General features: G+C 43.9%; 1 protein-coding gene across 8 annotated transcripts in view; it reads left to right on the top strand.

Annotated features, from left to right (window-relative positions):
- PSD3 (pleckstrin and Sec7 domain containing 3) overlaps window positions 1-20,735 on the top strand; it is a 113,924-nt gene extending 93,189 nt beyond the window's left edge. For 4 of the 8 annotated variants that reach the window (XM_021380351.1, XM_021380352.1, XM_021380353.1 and 1 more), the window contains 4 exons: window positions 863-1,020; window positions 1,898-2,042; window positions 5,529-5,672; window positions 11,087-11,299. In XM_021380351.1, coding sequence (XP_021236026.1) covers window positions 863-1,020; window positions 1,898-2,042; window positions 5,529-5,672; window positions 11,087-11,299 — 660 coding nt within the window. Of the gene's footprint in view, window positions 1-862; window positions 1,021-1,897; window positions 2,043-5,528; window positions 5,673-9,083; window positions 9,197-9,306; window positions 9,446-11,086 lie in introns of those variants that run through there. The other 4 variants (XR_002433319.1, XR_002433320.1, XM_021380349.1 and 1 more) reach the window with 4 other exon arrangements.

The following is a 20,971-nucleotide window of genomic DNA, read 5'->3' as shown; positions in this document are numbered from 1 at the left end:
TCAGTTGCTTTCTGCTTTGGACTCTTCTTGAGAAACTTTGTACCACACTGCTGGTCATCAACTTTTCCTTAGAAAGGCTTCTGGCTTTTCTTACGTTCGGAAAGCCATTTGTAGTGGAGTGTGCTTTAAATTGAACTTCTGACAACTCAATTATTGTGCATTTTCCCAGCTCCTGTTGCTCAGGAGATCAAACACTGCTCCCAGGGGACAACTGCAACATGGAGAAGTTCGACTCACTGTTTTTATTATTTGCTGGGAGTGGTACCACGTTGCAAACCCAAACAATGCTGTGCTTGCCATTTGCAGACCCTGCTCAGAGAAGGTGTTCCCTCCTGTGAGTTGCATAATGTGGTGTAACTAGAAGCTGGCCTGGTAACTCCTGGTATTCTTTTCTTTCCTTCAATAAAGACTACAGATGGGTATAGCTTGAAGAAATTGCACGAAGGAGCTGTGTGATGGTGTTGGATCCATAAGGCTGTTAGTGCATTGGCAGACCAGCCACTTCTAGGTTTCCTCTCTAGTACCACAGCAAAAGAGAGATTTAAAGAATGTTGTTGTATTTGCCTTGTGGAGAGTGATGGGGTGACTTCTACACTGTTAAGGACAAGCAGAGCAGTGGAAGCTGAGAACTTCAGCAGGAATCAGCAGTTTAGTAGTGGAGGTGGAGTGCTGGCTGTGTAGGATTCCTGAAGTGAAGACAAATAGTCCATAGCTCATGATGGAACTACTTCTCTTCCTTTCAAAAAGACCACGTACTTTAATATGCTTTTCATGACTATGCAACAAGGTTTTTCCTTAGATTAAGGAAAAGGAGTAGCACGTGGAGAAATAAGATGTCATTTTTCCTTGCTAATTTCTGTAGGATGAGTACAAGCCAGAAAAGGCTTTGTCGGAGGAAGATCTGAAGAATGCAGTTAGTGTGCATCATGCACTGGCATCCAAGGCAACAGACTACGAGAAGAAACCCAATGTCCTCAAGCTTAAAACAGCAGATTGGAGGGTCCTGCTTTTTCAAGCCCAGTAAGTGCTCTCTTCTGATTTGTGCCAATAGTTGAGGGAAGAAGGCAATTCTGAAGGAGGGGTAAATTCATGCCTGGACAGGTTGAAGCAGAGGCTTAAGAGGTTCGATCTGTTTATATGATCAGAAATAAGATTAAGTAGTGATATGATTAGAGTGCACAAGTAGTTCATGAGAAAGAAATATCAGGTTTTAAGAGGCTTTTTAATCTAGCTGAGAAAGGCATAACAAGATGCAGCAGCTGGAAGCTGAAGCTGCAGGAAATTCAATTTGGAAACAAGGCACAAACTTTAACAGTCAGAGTGATTAATCATTTTAACAGATGACCGAAGGCAGTCTTGGATTCTGTCTCCTGATGTCATCAGGACTTAGCCGGATGTCTTTCTAGAAGATACGCTTTGGTTAGAAACAAAGTTAGTACTTAATACAAGAATAATTTGATTAAGTTCTTCAGGCTGTGATATGCAGACAGAACAGATGACCTTCTTTTTCCTTCTGGCATTGAAAACTGATGCACAGGTTTTTTGCATTAGCCCTTTTCTACTGAGATCCACATGGAACCTCCTAGAGATCTTAGGCTACGGAACAGATGAGACTTTAGGACATATGTTTGAATCAGGGCATTGTCTGGCTCTGTTTCCTGTGGCACTTAGGTTGGAATAGGAAAAGATGCGTACTAGGGTGAGTTATGGACCTCTTCATGAGCCAACCTGTGAATGAGACACCTGACACTAACTGCTCTCAAAAGCCGGAAGACTCAGCAGACTCTAAAACTTGTTCAGTTCTTCTTACTCTCGCTTTGAAAGTGCCATTGGAGAGGTGGGAAAGAGGCAGAGGAGGCTGAGTCAACAAGTACTCGATATGTGTTTTTTTTCCCAGGAGCCAAGAGGAAATGCAGACCTGGATCAACAAGATTAACTGTGTGGCAGCTGTCTTCTCTGCACCACCATTTCCAGCAGCAATTGGCTCCCAGAAAAAGTTCAGTCGCCCACTCCTGCCAGCCACCACAACAAAGCTATCTCAGGTGAGTTGTTGTCTGGAGGGCTGGTGATGGAGATTGTTCTTGACTGGCTGGAGTCTGGAAAGTGGTCCCTAACATCGTTTTGCTCCTGTCAACGCTAGTATTTCTAGGAAAAATCAAACGTTTGCTGGGAAGGTAAATCTGTTTGTTTCATGAGTAAAGATTTTAAGTAGAGGGAGAGAAGAATTCAGCTGGCCCAAAGAGGACACTGGAAAAGTATTTTGTTCCCCAGTCCAAAGAGAAAATCAGAAAGTGCTGCTGAACTCTGCTCCTTATTCCCCTTGTCTAAGCTTACAGGGACAGTTTGAGACATGGTGCAATCTGGAGCCTTTCAACAAGCAGGGGGAATAATGGTTCAAACATGACCCGTGTTGGCCGTGACTCGTCACAGCTGTTTGAATCGTTGTCCTTGGAGGCAGTCAAGGTCAGGCTGGACAGGGCTCTGAGCAACCTGATCTTAGCAGTAGTTGTCCTTGTTCATTGGAGAGGAGTTGGTCTAGGTGACCTCTAAAGGTCCCTCCCAACTCAAACGATTCTATGATTGTACGATTGTATGAAGGAACAGACTTGAATATAATTCTTTCATATTACTGATGAAAAGAAAGAATCACTAGTGTAACTAGTACCAGATATAGGATTTTCATCCCATGGATATAGTCCTGCAGAGGACATTTCAAATACCATCAAACTAGTGAGTTTGATGGTATTTGAGTGTGTGAGTGTTTATTACCACCGGTTTCAAAGGAAATAAATGTATTCCTGAATATTTGGATTATTGGGGTGATAAAGGGTGAAAGCTGATTCATCAGGCAAGTATCAATTTTATTTCTCCTCTAATACTTTTCCGGAGGTCCTTATCAGCTGAGGGATTTCTTGTTTCATGTTTGTCAGCTGTTTATTACGTGAACATCCTTGGTCTTCCCATATGATTATATAAGCTTTTACCTTCTGTGACAGCCTGTGTCAGGGAGTTTCACAGCTCTGATACTCCTTGCTTGTACAAACATCTTCTCCTACTTGTTTCAGACTGGCTGTGCCTGATGCTTGCACCTGTAGCTCTGTGTACTTTGGTGTGATGTGTGCCTGCAATTTCTCCTGCATGGGCAGGAACCCACTATTGATTGCATTAATCAGGTGGCAGAAGGGAGAGATCCTAATCGTTGGTGTATAATTTTATGAGTAAGCTGCTGTAACTTTTAAAGTCATCTCCCCATGCTGGATTGCTTCTTAAATGCATTTTTGCCATCTTCATAGCCTAGCAACGCTCCTTAGAAACCATTATCTCACAATATGCATTTCTCCAAGGGGGTGTTTTTTATGTTGCTCCTGCTTTTTCCTGCTCTGTGGCAGAAGCCTTTCTTCTTACGATGTGGTGACCGACTTTCCATCTTCTGGGTTAAAGTTGAAATCATGTCTCATACAGGATAATAATAACTTGTCCTTTTGCTCATGCATACTTTTTTATATATGCTATCTGAAGTTTCAATAATTTACCCCCAGCCACCAAAATAAAGCATTTTTACTCATCATTGTTCTGTGTGGTTGTTCCATTTAGCGCATTGTTTCCCAGTCTCACTGTTTCTGTTTAATCTGGAAAGAGAAAAAATAGAACACAGCCTTGTGGTTTGTGTCTCGAAGAAAGGGAGACACAAAAAGTGGAATAAGATAAGCTGTTTTAGCTAACGGCAGAAGAATGTTAAGTGTTCAAAGCAGATAAATTCAAAGACAAGCAGAAACGTGTCTGCTTTTATCTGTCAGTATGGTAAAGCTGCCAGCGGGCTGCTTCTTATTTGGCAGACAAAAAAATATGAATTGTCAAATCCCTCTGGTTGCTGTTTAGGATTTTGTGGGCTGAATCGTGATGCGCAGTACTTCTTCAGGGGGCCTCTTACTGGTCAGGCAGAAGATGCAGCAAGAACCTAACGTGGCTGAAGGAGAGAGGGTGGACATGACAAGTTGCACACGGTCATTGTACCAAGTTTGCTTTCCATGTCTGATCTTGGTTGATCTGGAGGGATGTGACAAAACTGCATATAAAGGAACACCAGTGTAGAAAGGATTTAGTAACTTTGTTTTCTTTTTTTTCTGGAGGTGTGAATGTACACACAAATACACCAAAGGGCTGCTGCCCTGGAAATTACAACTGCCAAATTAAGAGCTTCTCAGAGACCACCTGTCATCAGAGTAGGGAACTCGCTGCAACAGTATGTCACTGAGACCAGCAATTTAGCACAAAGAGTGGCTGGACACATACAGAAAGAACAGTGGATCCAGGGTAGTTAATAACAGCAACAGCAATTTCTGGAAGCCAGTAGGGATCAGTTTGAGCCTATCCATGCATAGGTGGAGGCAAATTATCCCACATATTTTATTCTACAGTCCTCTCGGAAAAAAAAAGTGAAACACAAGATTAGCTGGGGCTCAACTATCATCCTCTGTAGAAGTTTTTTCCGTTTCTGCTCTTTTCTGCAGCTCAAATTATGTGAGCTGAAAGGCTTAGTCCTTGGTGTGACTCATAGTGGATTGCAGATATGTCTGAGATAGGCTTAAGTTGCAAGCTGCACATCCACACCACTAGGACAGTACTGGCAGCAGTGTTCTCTTCTCAGGCTAGATAAATGTCTGGTAACTGAGCTGGGTGCTACCTGCTGCTAGGACTATGACTAAATCATTTAGGTCTGCACAATAGTATCTATATTTTGGGGTTACCTAAATCAAACATAATTTTAAATCCAAGCATAGAGATGACCAGAAGGCCATGCAGCAGGAGCTGGAAACCTGAGCTGAAGGAAGGTTAGCTGACAGATGGACTGGAGGAAGTGAGTGGGCCTGGGATTGTGATAAAGGAAATTAGAAGGGAGGGAGTAGCAGCTCCTCACTCTTTCCAACTGCACAGTGGGACAAAAGCTAGCAGCAGCAGCTTAGCAAAATGAGATACCTTTTTAGGAGAGGGCAGCCCTTCTTCTGGATGCATTGCATTGTTCTGAACAAATGGAAACCACTGACTGGAGAGCATTTGGTAGTGTGGAAATGTAAGGAAGGGCTCTGATTCCATGTCCTTTCTGTCCTGGAAAAAACTGCCCTTAATATTGCAAAGACCCGAGGCAGGGTCTTTGCTTGTCTCATTCTGCCCTTGGTCTGACTCCATATAACAGCCTTAATTAATTTGCCAAAAAATGTATTAGAGCAGAAGTGTCATGTTGTCAGTAACGCTCTGCAGCAAGCTGCTTCCGTTGCTCTCAGCAAGGCGAGGGATGACAAGTTTGCTATCCTTCCCAGTGGCATCTGCTCACTGCTGAGTTTTTCTGCAAAGTTGGCCACTTTACTTGGATGCCTTTGAGAATGCTGCTGGGGACAGAGCTTTAGGAAAACATGTATGATCAATCTAATTAAAATTAGTTGAGATAAAGAAAAAGTTCTCTTTTAACTTCCCTTTGCTTATTGAATATTTTAGATTCTATAATTTATGTGCCTAATATGTTTCTGAAGGATGAACAACTCAAATCCCATGAAACTAAGCTGAAGCAGATCTCCACTGAACTTGCTGAACATCGCTCCTATCCTCCTGACAAGAAGCTCAAAGGCAAGGAAGTAGATGATTACAAACTGAAGGACCACTATCTGGAGTTTGAGGTATGTATGGGAAACTATTGCTTTTACTTTTAGTGTATGGATGGGGCTGTTCTCATACTTGTAATATAATCCTGTATTTCTTCACTTTTCACCTTACTCCAGTAAGGAGGATGTTCTTTCTCAACAAATAACTCATAGAAGTCCCAGAAATCTGGATGTGGTTCCTCCTTTTGATAAAGACTTCCTGTGACCTTGGCTGTGGGTTTAGCTCCTTATCTGTAAAATGGAAAAATCTGACCCTCTCTTCTTGCCTCTTCTGTCTTTTTGAAAACATGGCAAGCTTTTTAGGCAGGAGCTGTCTCATGTTATAAAACTGTGTTGTCCAGAGTGATGGGACTTTGCTGTAGCTGTGTGTTGGTGTCATTGCATATGGTGAGTTTTAGATGTGCTTCTGCTGTTTTGTTCAAGGAGTGCAACTGGCCAGTTTGCTTTTCTGCATCCCACATACCTGAAATGATCTGAGCAACAGTCAAATGAGGAAGTGGTTGATAAGCAAAGGGTTCACAATGATGTGAACAAGAGGGACTTCATCATCAATAAAAGGGGACTAAAGTAGAGTCATCCCACACATAGCATATAATTAAGGAAGTGCTCATAGAATGAGCACTTTTATAAGGAAAGCTTCCATACCCTTCTTGGGCAAGCAGAAGGAATTAGAGGTCTGTGCTGCTGCAGGGCTACAATCTCATTGAGACCACAAAGATTTGATAGGGTAGCTGAGACAACAGGAGCACTGCTGTGAATGGAAGCAGGCTTCTTAGGAAGGACAGGCATAGTGGAAATAATCTTTTATGTGATCCTGCTGCTCACTCACACAAAGCTTTGCCAAGAGCTTGTGGATCAGTATTAGTGTATACAGCAAGACAGGTGACATTGTATTATCTGTCTCGTGGGCCATTTTCAAAGATCTGTAAGAAGACTCGTGCTTGCAGGCCCTGGTCCTCATGCAGAATTTCGACCACCTTCTTGTCTGCTTGAGAGACAACACAGCAGGTCACAAGCAATCCAGAAGTTTCTGGAGTGCATCAGCAACAACTTCCTAATGCAGGTGATCAATCAGCAGACAAGGAGAGGCGCTACTCTGGACCTCTTGTCTGAACAAGGAAGAGCTCAGGCATATGAAGATCAGGGACAACCATGGCAGCAAGCTGTGAGATGTGGACTTCATGATCCTATAAGGAGAAGTCGAAGCAAAGAGAAGGATCACAGCTGCGAACTTCAGTCCTGTTCACTGAACTGCTTGGAAGAATTCTATGGGATACAGCCCTCAAGGGAAGAGTGCTCCAGGAGAACTGGTCATTTTTCAAGTATTACTGCTTCCAAGCTCAGGAATGGTCCACACTAACAAGCAGGAAACCAAACAAAGGTGGCAGAGGCCTTTGTGAATGAAGAAGTTGCTCCTGAAAAAAATCAGCCGTAGAAATGAAGTACGCAGAAGTGGAAACTGTGGCAAATAACAGTAGGAGTATAGAGATACTGTTCAAATATCAAGTTTGTGTTGCTGATTTTAAGGAAGCCAAAGCCTATGTGGACTTGAATTTGGCAAAATGTAGGATGGTCGAGAAGAAAGGTTTCTATAGGTACCTTAGTAGCAGAACAATCAGTAAAAATATGGGTCCTAGGTGGAGCCTATAATGGAGCAGCAGACCTAGTCACAGTGGACAGGAAAAGGCCAAAATAGTCGATGTCGTCTTTCTCTAGGTCTCTGCTGGTAAGACCAACCTTCAGCTATTGCAAATGCATGAGCCTAGTGAATAAATCTGGAGCAGGGAGCCCAGTTAGTAAATCTGGAGCAAGGCAGATTTACCTAGTTAGGAAATGATATAAATTGGATACCCGCAAGTCCATAGTATCTGATGAGATTCACCCATGAGTGGAGTTGTGAGGGAAATGAATGATGTAATTTGGAGGCCATTCTCAATTACCTCTGAAAAATCATGGTGATGATTCCTGAGGACTGGAGGAGAGTCAGTATCATTCCTATGACATTGCAAGAGCAAGGAGGAAGGTACGGGAAACTATGAGTTGGCCAGATTTTTCTCCATCCAGAGGAGGCTGGTAGAGTAAATTCTCCTGGACTCCCCTTCCAAAAGGACTGCAGACAAGAAAGTGACTGGGGGTAGTCAGTTTTTGTTTATGAAGGGGAAATCATGCCTAACCGCCATGATAGCCTTTTACAGTTATATGTCTGGCTTGACAGGTGAAGAGAGAGCAGTGGAAATTGTTTATCCTGACTTTAACATAGCTTTTGGCATTGCCTTCTCTAACCTCCTTAGACGATCTGATAATGAGTAGACTGGGAAAGTGGGCAGTGTGGTGTTTTGGAAGCTGATGGTCAAACAGTTGTGAGCGATGATACAGTCAGTGTTGAACACATCACTTAGACGTGCACAGTTAAGCCACACAGTGTCCCTCTATAGGGGTGTTTTGCAATCTGGGAGAGCAAAATGTTGCTTGGATTTGGACTCTTGACTCAAGGTTTATTTTCTGTTTCTTCTAGATGATGAGTATGGGTGAAATGTAGGCTGTAGTGTTTGATGATTTGTAATGACTGATGGAAAAAGAGGTTGTTGAGTTGGTTTTTTTGTGTGTGTTTTCTGATAATTTTATTTTGAGAAGTGTGTCTCAGTTACCTTAGTACAAAGCAGAACCAATATAGCACAGGAAACTAAAGATACTTTCTTCCCTGGTGAGAGCCTTGAACAGTTCAATCTGCACAGTTCAAATGTGTGATCAGCACTGCAAGAATGCCTGTCTAAGCAGGCAAATGGAGATACTGACTTCAATTGTGTGTGCGAGATGGTGATTCAAGGTGCTTCTGTGCAGTGCTGCATTACCCACACATTTGACACAGATTTTACAGGCTGTGTTGAACAATCAATTCAACAGTTTGTAGGGAAAACAAAAAGAAAAGTGAGCTATATGAAAATGCAGAATGGAATCTTTCCACCAGTTTTGGAATTTCCTCACCTTTCCTTCAGAGCAGAGTGCCATCAGTGTCAGGCGAGGACTGGTGGCAGACCTTGCTGCAAGTGGTCACTGCAAAAGGACAAGAGGCAGGCGAGGCAGTGTTTTATGCTTGTCTCTTTAAGGCAGAACCTGCTGGCTGACTAGACCTTTCATCTACGTACGAAGGGCCAGGCTGATACAGCCACAGAAGCATAGCAGAAAGGACCTGTTAGTTCCAAAGGAAGCAACATAGTCTCTTTAGGGAGGAAGAAGCCTTACTTATTTTCTTTAGACCCTTGTAATTTCTCTTCATTCAGCTGCCTCAGTTTCCATCATTCTTATTCCTGATACAATTCCTGATGTGGCGTTTCCTTGTAAGGGAATGTGAGCGAGAAGTTGATTGTTCCTTGTTCAGGGATGTGTCTTTAAGCATTTCTCCTTACCTTGTGACTTTGCTTGTAGAAACCAGGCAAAGAGCATTTTCTCTTTGCTTATTGTCTGAAGAAGTACTGCACCAGATTATGATTGTTCATCATGGCAAATCTGTGAGCAAGAGATCATCTGAGTGCTGTCAGGTGAGAGGTGAAGCTAGGAATTTGATGGATGGCTGCCTTATCTCTTCTTTATATGCATTCAATCTTAAGAGATAACCATTTTTAATTTTTGTGTCTTATTTTCTTGACAGAATTTTCTAGGTTTTTTTAAAAGGAAATTTCCACCAAATTGAATACTTAGCTTCAAATGTCAGAACATTAATAGAGCAAGTTTGGAGCTGAAATCAAATGAGAAACTTCCAGATGTATTGCTTAATTGAGAGAGAAATGGTAAGCCCGCAATATCCAGCAGAAAATGGCCATTGATGAAAGTGCGAGGCAGAAACTTGTCCTCGATTTGCATTCTGATGGCCAGGTCTTGTCACCCCAGTGGTGTTTAGTGCACCAACAATAAGCAGAATTCCATATGGCAGTAGTGTCTCCCGCACCGTAGATGAATGTTATACTGATACTAGCCTTAGAGCACTTTCTTGGCTTCTTTTTTTGCAGAGATGTCCCATGCATTTTGTGATGAATCATCCATCAGCCCAGTGCATTGTCAGAATTCTGCTTGCTGTTTCTACATTTCCTTTTATATTGTATGACACATCTTATCTGCTTAATGTGTTTGTCTTTTGCATTGTGGAGCTGGAGCTCCAAATACGGAATTTATAAGAACGCCTTTTTTTAATTTACTTTTTAGGTATATTCTCTCAATGAGATTTTGTTTATTCAGAGGGCTCTCTGGAAACACTGTCACGTTCTATCATGTTTTGTTCTTTATATTCTGCTCTTTGAAGTAGTTACCAAGCTTTTAGCCTTTCTGCCCTCAAATAGGTATTATTACCTGAACTTTTATTACAAATTGGAAGAATTTTCACTAAATGCTTAGTCAGGAACATAACAGTTTGGCAACTGTTTTCAGTGGAAATGCTTACACCCTCCTTCTCTGGCCCCCAGCCTACTGAGGTCACCTGAACTACATTGCCTGCATCACATCTTTAGTGGTTTTGTCAGGGTCAGGTTATTGAACGAATGCAAAAAAATGGGTCGATCAGTTCTCAGTACCTCCTGCCCCAGGTAATGTGTTTGAGGCCCTGCAGTGACCTTTTGTCAATCTACATTCATTTTGTTGGTTGCCAAGATGTTCTGTGCAGAAAGATGTCACAATAGAACAAAATCTTCCCATTGGAATGGGAAACTTCAGGTGAGAATCCAGAGCAAGCAGCAATGGTTGATGGGAAAACAAACTTCTTCCATACAAAAAAATACAAATGTTTGTATTCATCATGAGTTGTCCTGTCAGGGGAATCACCTGCTGCTCTCTCATCTACTCCTTCTTCTCAAAGTGTGGCATCTTCTCAGCGGCTCAGAGGTGGCCAAGCTGGTAAAGTCTGAGCTTAGATGGACCTGACTTTGGTTTCTGCCCCTTGGGCTTAAACCAGAAAAGCAGGACCCACTGATGGGAATGGAGTGTTGCAGGGGACAGCTGTAGCCACGCAGATAAGGATTTTTGTTGTCCCTTAGTTCATTTTGCCACACATTATCTCCGTGTTTTCTTTGAGTACACAATGTCTCAGTATATATGAGGTGACTCAGCGTGACTAAAGTCAGAAAGCTCCTTCTTGGTGTTGTTACTCAGAAATAACTGTGCATTCTAGTAGCTGAGAACCACCATTCAGCAGACCACTGGGATTTCTACGCTGCAGAGCTGAGTGTTTTAAATTGCATGGCATTTTCCTGCGCACAGCCTGACTGAAATCCTTTTTGCACAATGTAATTTACATTGGCTACCATTGTTCGTATCCATATTAGACTCGTTACTTTCAACAATACTTGAAACTTGAAGCTATTATGTTACCCAGACGGCCTCTCAAATGTTTTTACAGAATTTGTCGTAGACTGATTCAGCCCTTTCTTTTCATTTCCCAGAAAAATCGTTATGAGATTTACGTTGGCCTCCTGAAAGAAGGGGTGAAGGAGCTGCTGAGTGGAGGAGAGAATGATGTGTCAGAACTGAAGAAATCCCACTCAAGTTCGTCGCTCAATCAGGAGTCTCCAGTTAGTGCCAGCGTGAAACGCAGTGTCTCAGAGAGGAAGGACTACAGGCCAGAAACACCCATCATTAAGCAGAAGGTCACTTAGGGTGGAAATGACAGCTAGGGGAACAGCCATGCAGCAAAGTACCGGTGGTCAAATTTTCTCCATTTAATAACCTGTCATACATAAAAATAAGTGCATCTGCCTGAATGGGGTGTTAGTGACATTTTCTATTGTATATTTTGCTGTTTCTGTGCAGATTGTGGGAGACGTCTTTGCTCCTGCTTTGCTTTGCTCTGTTAATTTATCATTTAGCAATTGAAGCATTGGGACTTCTTTGTGTTCTGTTACTAAAGGAGCTGGGGGAGGGGTAGAGTGCTGTGACGTATATTCTGTCTCTTCCCCGTTTATCTCCTCCCATCGGCACGTGGCTTTCATCTCTCAAGTCACTTGTCACTTTATTTATGTGGTGGGTTGGAAAAATAACTGGACAAATGCTGCAGCATTGTGAATACAAGCTGTAGCTGTGAGAAATTTGTTCAAACAGGCAGCTGCAGAGGGCTGGATAGAGTCTAGGATACTGGGGACAGTGGTTTCCTGACAATGCAGAGCATGTTGGTACAGGTAATTAGCAATGGGTGCTGTGGTAAATAGCCACTGTTGCTTGTTGTTAGTACATTGACCCTGGACCCACAAATGCAGAGGATTGCAACCTGGAAATCTCTGGCAGTGCTGGAATGACAGCATTGGAATCATTTGTTTGCTTCTTTCCAAGCAAAAAGTCTTCTCCTGAGTTAGCAGGCTGGGGGGTGTCCAAACCTGTGCTGTCTCTGTGGTCAGGGAGATGAGGAATTACCGAGTTGGAATGAATCATGGGGTTGCAGCAGTGGCTGCTGTAGATGTCAGCCATAGCAACCTGTTTTAAAGACAAAGGGCCTCTGTGTAGTTTTTAACTATACACTCTCACTTAGCTGCTATGTAGAGCCTTAGGATACATTGTCTCCTGATGCTCCACTTTCCAGGAGTTTCCTTCTTGGTGTGTGCAGATGTATGCAATTTCTCTGATAGTGACAGAGTACTTTGCCTTTTCTCTTCAGGAAGGGATTCTCCTCAGCTGTTCATTTTTCTGCTTTAGCTGAAAGGTGAAAGAGGATGGGGCTAACTGGAGAATGGCATAGACCTGTTCTCACTCAGGGCCAGGGCTTGATGCTATCCTGGCTACTCCGTGCTGGAAGCTGGCACAAGGCAGCCTGACTGGCAGTTCCTACCCTTCACCTGCCAGTTGCCAGCTCACTATGCAGCTCCAGCTCATCCTGCATCAAGCTTTCAGAGGGAAGTAGAGGCTGGGGAGAGACCACCATGGGTAGAGCTTTCCATACTTCAATACCCTGTTTGGCCCACAGATCCTTGCAGTATTTGGCAGTCTTGAGTACAAAAATGATGCAGAAATCATTTGTCTGCTTCCCAGCCCCTCTTGCCTTACGGAAGCAAGAGCATTGGCTTGCCTGGTACTGTACACTCTGAGTTTTAATCTCTGATTTGATACTGGGTTGCTGGGTGAGCTCAGACAAGTCTCTCCCTCTTTGCCTCACCCTTGCCATATACAGAGTAGTATAACCATTCTGGTCCTTTTCACTGAGCACTGTGAGAGGTAAGGTTGAGGCCAGCTGAAAAATGTTGATTGCTGTTATTTTAGTTATGCCTGGCACACGGCAGCCATCGTGATGGATGTAATTCTTAATGTATAGAGAAACGTCAAGATCAGTGCAAGGACTGTTTAGAAATGTGCTGATATTTTCAGCCCAAATAATGTAGGGTCACACATCAAGAAAAATTACCATCTGATTGGATGTGTGCTCTGCCAGACTTCCCAAAGTGTCCAAGTCAGTTAGTCTAGCTTATTGAACTGCTGGTTCAGTGGACAGAAAAGGGAGCAATCAGAGAGATAGAAGGACCTTAACAGGTGCCACATGACTTGCCTCCCCCACTGAGGACTGCTGTGCTTTCCCTGTGTGCTCACCATTGGCTGTAACCAAGAGGACATGCTCTCAGATGCTTTAACACCAGGAGGTGCTGAAGTGCATCAATTCCTGCAGTTGCAGCCTGGCAGCAAAACCAAATGGGACTGATACCATGTGTGATAATGCATTTGCATGACCCATGTGTGATGCGCACATTTGGCGTTTGCCACTGAGAGTGGTTGCTACATGCCAGGAGTCAGGAGGTCAGCACCTAGTGCTGTCAGCGTCTGTAAAAACTGCAGTCCTGAATAGAAACTGTCAGTGCTTGTCTAGTGCTATGGCTGTAGAAGTTATGTGTGATTATGGTGGAGCATGCGTTCAGTCCTCTTGCCGAAGAAAGATTCTTTCATTTACTGGAGCTGGAGGGACAGAGTGCAGCATGCTGCACTGGGAGACTCACTGTGTGATAGTGCTTATTGGAAGGGATTGTTCGAATTAATCATATCTGGTAGGTAAACAGCTTGTGGAGGGGGAACAAAGCCAGGAGGAGATCCCTGCAGCTGTTCGTCATAACTCTGGTGGTTTAAAACAAACAGTGGAGAGGGAGGTTATGCTGAGAGGGAAGAAGACATATGGGAGATGCTGAGTGCATATTTGAGAAGAAAACCTGCCCAGCTGTATATAGTGGCATTTCGTAGAAAGCATGTAACAGAAATAGAAAAAAGGTGCAGGTTTGTAAATGGGCCTTGCTTGTCTTTCAGAGCAGGGTTGTCTGGATGAGCTTTTCAATGCAGCCTGTAACATGCATAGCAAACCTCTTGTAAATACAGAGTGCATTGCTCCGAAAGGTGAAGAGGCGACATTTAACTTTCTTTCTCAGCTTTTAAGATGCTCTGTCTGCTGTAGGCTGCAGTTAAATTGCTGAGCTCAAAAAGAAACAATTCCTTTAAAATGCATTTCCCAGCTTTGACAGAGAAACTGGTTAATTCCTTTTCCAAGTCGTTGCAGAGATGGTTTGAAGCAATAGGAAAGTCAAAAAGTGAACTGCAAAAATGATATATGTTTTTTAGGTTTTTATTATTTATTTTCAGTTTCCAGGTATACTTGCAAATGGGTTAGGGTGTAAGCTTTAAATCTTGTCTGTGCTTACCAAATGCAGTTTTTCACTATGATTTTTAGTGATTAAACATTTGCTGAGCATGGAGCACTCTTGGTGAGATTGTTGAGGTGTGCAGATTAGTTTACTGAGAATTTGTCAGGTTCTGCTTGAGTTTTAATTAATGTCATTTTGCTCCACTGCTTTACAAATTCTAGGCATCCCAGGCACCCAAGTGAAAATGCACATTTCAGAGGCCAAGAGAAAAAGGAGATGCTGTCATGAAAGCCTAAGCCTCCTGGACTCTCTTAGGAACAAGATCATCTACTAAGCAGTACTGTCAGTTGCTTGCTTTTTTTTCCCCACTGGTTTTGTAAAGGATGGACACAGACACTCAGGGGGCATCAGTGGTGCATGTTGTTGGGTGGTACCATGGGGAGTCTGACTGGATGGCTTTGTATGGTATCAGTACCTTGCCTCTCTTTGGTGAATGTTTGACCTCAGTGACTCAGGAGCTCCCGTTGTAATATGTAAGAGTATTCTGCTGAGTTCCAGCCTTCCCCTGGGGCTGTCCCCACCATGCATCTGATCTCAGTATGGCTTCCTGGGGATGCTCAGTATGAGCTGAAGTTACGTGGGGCTTGTTTTGGGCCCCGTTCTGCGCAGGTAAAGCTGTGTCTAGATGCTCAGTGTTAAGATATTGCAGTAGCAGCTCCTTCATCAGCAGCTGACAGACCAGCGCTGGCGTGCGTGTGAGCGTATGGCCCCCAGGGCAGCCTTTGTGTTGGTGCCTCTGGGGAGGCATCATTCTTCCTTGCCATCCTCCCTGCTGCAGCATGCCTCCTGGAAATCGTCGCTCAGGCAAAGCCTCTGCCCACGTCGTGAGAGGGGGATGTGGAGAAGGGAGCAGGATGAGGCCAGCATCCTTCTCTGAAGCACTGCTGGCTGCTCACATACGTGGGCTCCTCTCCTGGCTGACAGAGGAGCGGCAGGAAGGTTTAGATTATGTCTGGATGTGACAGCAGAGAGGGGAGGGAGGGACGGCATCTTTGTGCTTCTCCTTCCTCTCCTGCAACCAAAGGTGAGATACTGTCCCAAAACCAAAATTGCGCTCTCCTTTGTAAGGCAGCAGGATACTGAGATTTTTGTCAGCAGTGCTGTGAAAGAAAATCTCTGGCCTGGCTGTGTTTGTATGCGTCTTGCAGATAAATCACGCATGGACCAGTGAACATGACTGCAGCTTTTTAATCCAGTATTTATGTTGTGTCTTTAATTGATGTAGAGAGACAAGTCAGCCAGCAGGGTGAGTAATGTAGCAGAGCTGTGGGGGAACACTGTTCAGCTGTGACGCCAACTCAGACACTTTTTCATCTATAGCCAGCCACTTGTAAATGATTACCAGAAGCTTCCTAAGGGCTGTAACAGCTCATCCCTTAAGTGCTTTCTCCTTGATCCTGCCTGCTCCCAGGGTGCTGCCTGTCCAAGTTTAGGGGCTCTTCTGGTGTGCAGTGTGCAGCAGAGCCCTGCTTTGAGCAGGAATTTGAGCTAGCTGGCCTCCAGAGGTCCCTCATGACCTGGATCGCACTGGTGCCTTCCTGTATTGAGGCTGGTTGTCCATCTGGCTTGAAACAGCCAAGCTTTTGGCTCACTCCAGTGGGGCTGGGCTCCCAGTTGATGAGAGCAGTTGCTTTGGTGAGTAGGTGGTTGTGGCAGTGGAGAAAGTCAGTTGCACCAGGGTTATCTTTGCATTTTTGGAGTGATTGCACTGCAATGTTCTTCTTGAAAATGGGGAAGGTTTTTCTCTGCAGACGGCTTGTAGCTTGCCATATCTGCATTCTCCATCCCTAAATCAATTTTGGCCTTATCACAGTTAGTCTGACAGCTCCTCCTCCTTTTCTGTCAAGCTGCTCCTGTCTGTCATCTTAGCACCTCAGCTGCTTCTGTGTAACAGGTCTCTTTCCTTCCGTGCTTACAGAAATGTGGAAAATTTGACTGTCCCATCTTGCCTTGAGAAAACCTGCTCTGAAGCAGTGCTGCATCAAATGGATAACCCTTTGAGCAGCTTTCCCATTCTGCTCGTTTGTAGCCTGTATTTCCCAGCTACATTTATAGCTGGAAGTGTGAGACAGAGTTTCAGACTCCTGTGTTCCTCTTGTGTTGTGCTGCATGGATGCAAGGTCCCCCTCCCACACTTAGACCAGACACTTGTGACATTCCTAGTCACCTCTCTACAAATCTCAGAGGCAGAGGCAGCCTTCTGTGGGGAAACTCTGACACACTGTTTTGCAAGGATTTGGGTACTTTCCCAAATTCCAAGTCATAAATTTTAGGGAGCTATGTGGGGAAAAAAAGAAAAAAAGACACCATTTTCTGTCAGTGCCCCCAAGCACAGAGAGATGATATCCAGAAATACCATCTGCTTTTGCGGAGGCAAAGGCGGTATAACACCTTATCTCAGGCAATCTTCCAGGTTGCTGCCTGTTTAAACTTTACTCAGTGTGGGTCTCCTGAAACTTTGGGGTGCTACATCTGCTCTGAGAGGGCAGTTCTGAAGTCCGCATTTCACCAGTGTTCCCAGAGCATGACTGAAGGTCCTCAGCGTGTGCTACTGGTGTCAGCTGCCCAGGCTGCCAGGAGGGGCAGGCTGAAGAAGCTTTGTCAGAAATGTATTTGAAAGAAATGATTTCCAGCTTATGCTTTATAGAGAGTATTATTTATAGCATATATTTGTGCAGTTTGCCTTCGCCTCTCCTCTTTGTCTCTGAGCTCTCCCAGCAGCATAGGAATGGCTTAGTGAACTGCTCCACCTGGGGTTTCTGAGCATGTGCTCCAGCAAGAAGGGGCTTGTCAACCTCCAGAGAAACTGTATTCCCCAAGCTAAGGACCAGTGTACGGGACCACTTCCCATATGGCTGATGTTACTGAAGACATTCAGAAAGCTGGAGCCACTCTCCATGACTGTTTACTCCCTGGGACCTGGGGCACGCTGTGCTCCAGCATTGCCCTTAGTGCTGGGAGAAATTAGAAATTCTGGCTTCCTTTTCCACATACACTGTACTGCTTAGGAAACTGCCCTCGGTTTCTGTCACCAGCTGCTTCTCTCCCTTGTGACTGCAGCAGCCTCATCCAAGGTTGTCACGGCTTCACTGGGAGAGGCTAAATAAGAGTTAGGAAGAGGCTGCCCTGGAGGGATGTGTCTGGAAACCCTCTGTGAGTGTCAGCTCTCCTGTTGGCAGCATCCAGCTCAACAGTGAAAGGAGGCCAGCTTGGCCCTGCCTGCAAGTAGGTACCTTCCTCATTTATTTTGTTGGCTGCATTGAAGCTCTATGTTAATTATTTATTAGATAACTTTCATTAACAAGTCCAAGTTACAGCTTTCCCAAAGGCTGCATTGTTGTCCTGACCTTGTTGCTGTGGTCAAAAGGAGCAAATATAGGCCAGCACAAAGTACTTCTGTCATTCCCTTTGAGCACTGAAGCATTCTCTAAAAGTTATAAATTGTTAAACAATAAGGGACCTACCATGGCATCTGCTGTTAAAACTGTGCCAGGAATCAGCTGGAGTACATGCCTAAGGTGTATTTGGCCCGAGGAAAAAGTACGTTACTTAGCAATGCATGGTTTTAAAATGCCACAAATTACAAGGATACAAACCATTGCAACTAGCACCCACTCTGTAGCAGTGGTTTTGTCTGTAATTCACCTAAACTAGACCAGCACAGCAAGATGCATTTTGCTCTAACAGACAAGGTTTCAGCTTTGCCTTGGGCAATGTGAATATCCTTGTGTAAGGACTTAGCAGCTAGCCAACTGCTATGGAGACATGATGGACACAAAGTCTTTTGTCTCCCCGGAGCCTCTTGCTGGGAAAAGGGTGATCTGTGGTATCCAGTCTGTGCTGCTTCACAAGGCACATGCTATTGACAGTAAAAGTCTTAAGGCACTTACACACTTAGGAAAACCTCGTGCTCAGTGCTGTCAAGTTCTGAAAAACTGTAGGATGAGAATGGTGGGGTATTTTTTTTTTTTATTTTTTTTTTAATGTGTACATATTTGTGACAACTGTGTCCTCTTACTTGAGGCTAGGATTATAATGTGGATAAAAGAACAAAGTTTTCTGGCAGTTTGAAAACTTTAGAATCAATAGTCTCTGCGTGAGGTACAATCTGAGGCTTACAGTACTTGGTGAATGTGTTTAAGTAATGCCTATAGATGTGTGTATGTGTTTCATAGGTATAGTATGGCTTCTGTGACTCAACACTCCAGAGCCTGCTGTTCTTTTCTGAGGCTTATTTTGGTCAAAGCACTTAAGCAGCTGCAAACTTTGTTAGGATGCTTGTTCTGATTGTTCTCAAAATAAGTTAAACAGTCATCAGAGCTTTCGCAGAGTTAGGCTATCCCTTGAGCTGTGCCTCCATCTCCATTGCGTTGCCCACCAGGGTCTGTGTGTTGCTGAAAGTGAAGGCATATATTTGAGAGTCTAAGCAAGGATCACTGGGTTCTATTTTCTGCTAGCTCAACATTGGTTTGTCTCCCTGTTGATGTTAGCAGATGCCTGTACCATGAGCATCAACGCCTACTTCTGAAAATCACACTCTGAGGATCAATTATACAGCTTTATTTCTGAAAATGTTGACCTCACTCTGTGAAAATTCAGCAAGAGGATGTCATGTCCAAAATTGTGTCCAAGCAGGACAGGTGTCTGTGATGTCTCCTGCAGACAGAGTCATACAGCAGTAGTGAGGGTTTGTTTCTGCAACTGTACAGTTTTCAAGAAGAGTGTTTGGTTTGTCAGTGGGGAAAAGAAGAGCAGTAGGAGTGAAATATCACTATAAGGCATCTTGTTTGACTCCCAAAGGTTTCCCTTGTGAGGTTTAAACAAGTCGTTAAGAAGTTGCTGGGCTAAGTAAAGGCATAAGGAAGCTCAGTGGATTTTCCTATTCGCTCTAGGTAGTGGAACACTAGGACTATCTGCATTATACTAAGAAAGAAGGAGCAAGGCCTGAGGTTGGGATTCTTACCTGGAGTCATAAAACTCTTATCATGCGGTTAGCTAGAAGTACTTGAGCAGCCTTGGTGAAGTCATGGCTGTATGCTTCACTGGACCTTGGCCAGAGTGGTAGCGTCTTGCAAGACTGAGATGCAAGTTGACTGCAGCGGAGGGTGAAATTAAGAGGGACAACTTCTTCATCTTCCTTTGGGTCAGCTGTAATCCTTTTTCAGGCACTGAGCTCTCCCTTGGGTTACCTGCCTCCCTTGGTGATGTAGTGAGTAGATGAGTTCGGAGTTGTAGTTAGGAATTGGCACTTGCTCTCTGCCTGAGACAATGCAGTTGAGAAAAAGCATCGAATTAACAGTTACTGTTGTATAGTACCCCTGTGGGAACAGTAACCCTTGACAGCAGTAGTGCAAAGACCATTTTGCACATGCGTATGCACACGCTGTGGATCTCTTTTGTGCAGACCTAGCTTTACAGGGCCTAACAGCAGTCCTTGCAAGATCTTTCCTCTCGGTGGCCTCCTGTCCCTTTTGCCAAGTGTAGGAACCTTCTTTCTAATACTGTTCAGCTCAGTTTACTCTCATCGCTGACTCAATGGAGTGTTTTTCATGCAACACACTAGAGACACAGTCCCGGTCTCACTGCTTTGTGGTACTTCTTGACTCTGCTGTGAAGCAGCATTGAGGTAATCACTGTATCTTTTCCAGCAGCATGAAATTTGCTGCTCTGACTCTTGGTGTGGTCAGGTTTGAGGCTGTCTTACCACCAGGGCACTTTTTCCTGTCCTTGGGTGTGTTCACTGCCAGAAGAGCTCATTACTCCTCGGTGGTCAGAGTCAGAGCTGTGCCGACGTAATTCAAACCCTGGTTTATGGGAGATGTTTCCGTGTGCTGCTGATGTCCATAAGGACTCAAAAATATACTTGCTTACACAGAGATGGTTTCCTGAAGCAGAGTTGTCATTCTTTTCTACAGGTACCACAGGATGCCCTCCCTTATTCTGCTTCATGTAACTGGTACTAGAATGATCATTTCCTGATAAATGAAGGCACTTAATCAGTCCTCTTCTCCATGGAAGAAGGACTTTTGGGGATATTGTTATATCATTTAAAATAATATTTTGGAATTTAAGTTTACATTGCTTTATTTTTCACTTGAGGTGACTGTATATAAATATTTTCCTCTATTTTATCATTGCTGATAAAGTAAGCCTACAGTATACATACAAATAATTTGCCTTTGGTGTATTGAAACTGTGAGATATAAAGTAGAATTCTCTCTTGTGTCCATGTTCCTGACTATTACTCTGTTCCTCTGTGTTTTTATAAGTTGGAATAAGTGTTGCTTGCGGGCAAAAGAGAGCCTGCAAGCTTCCCAATAATTTTTATGTAATTGAACTCAAGCAACCCTAGTGAAGGATCTCACATATGTATAATGATATATGTATATGTACAAACTTTAGAAAGAAATAAACCAAATGTATTTCATCTTCTGCAGTTGAATGGTTTCTGTTGGAGCCCTTATGTTTGCTTCATATGAGTAGGAATATAAAGATGGTATTGGGGGCTCTTAGCAACCCTTGGCTGGGCAGACCTGCTCAGGGAAAATGTGCACCCACCAGCTGGTACAGCCGTTCCCTGGAGCGCCCTGCTCATCTCTGGCAGTCTGTGTGTACTGTGTACCTTACAGAAACACAGCCTGGACCAGCATACCTCTGGCGTGG

Source organism: Numida meleagris, chromosome Z (genome assembly GCF_002078875.1).
Source record: "Numida meleagris isolate 19003 breed g44 Domestic line chromosome Z, NumMel1.0, whole genome shotgun sequence".
Classification (NCBI taxonomy): Eukaryota; Metazoa; Chordata; class Aves; order Galliformes; family Numididae; genus Numida; species Numida meleagris.
The sequence above is the reverse complement of the archived record's forward strand: the minus strand, read 5'-3'. Positions and strand labels throughout refer to the sequence as shown.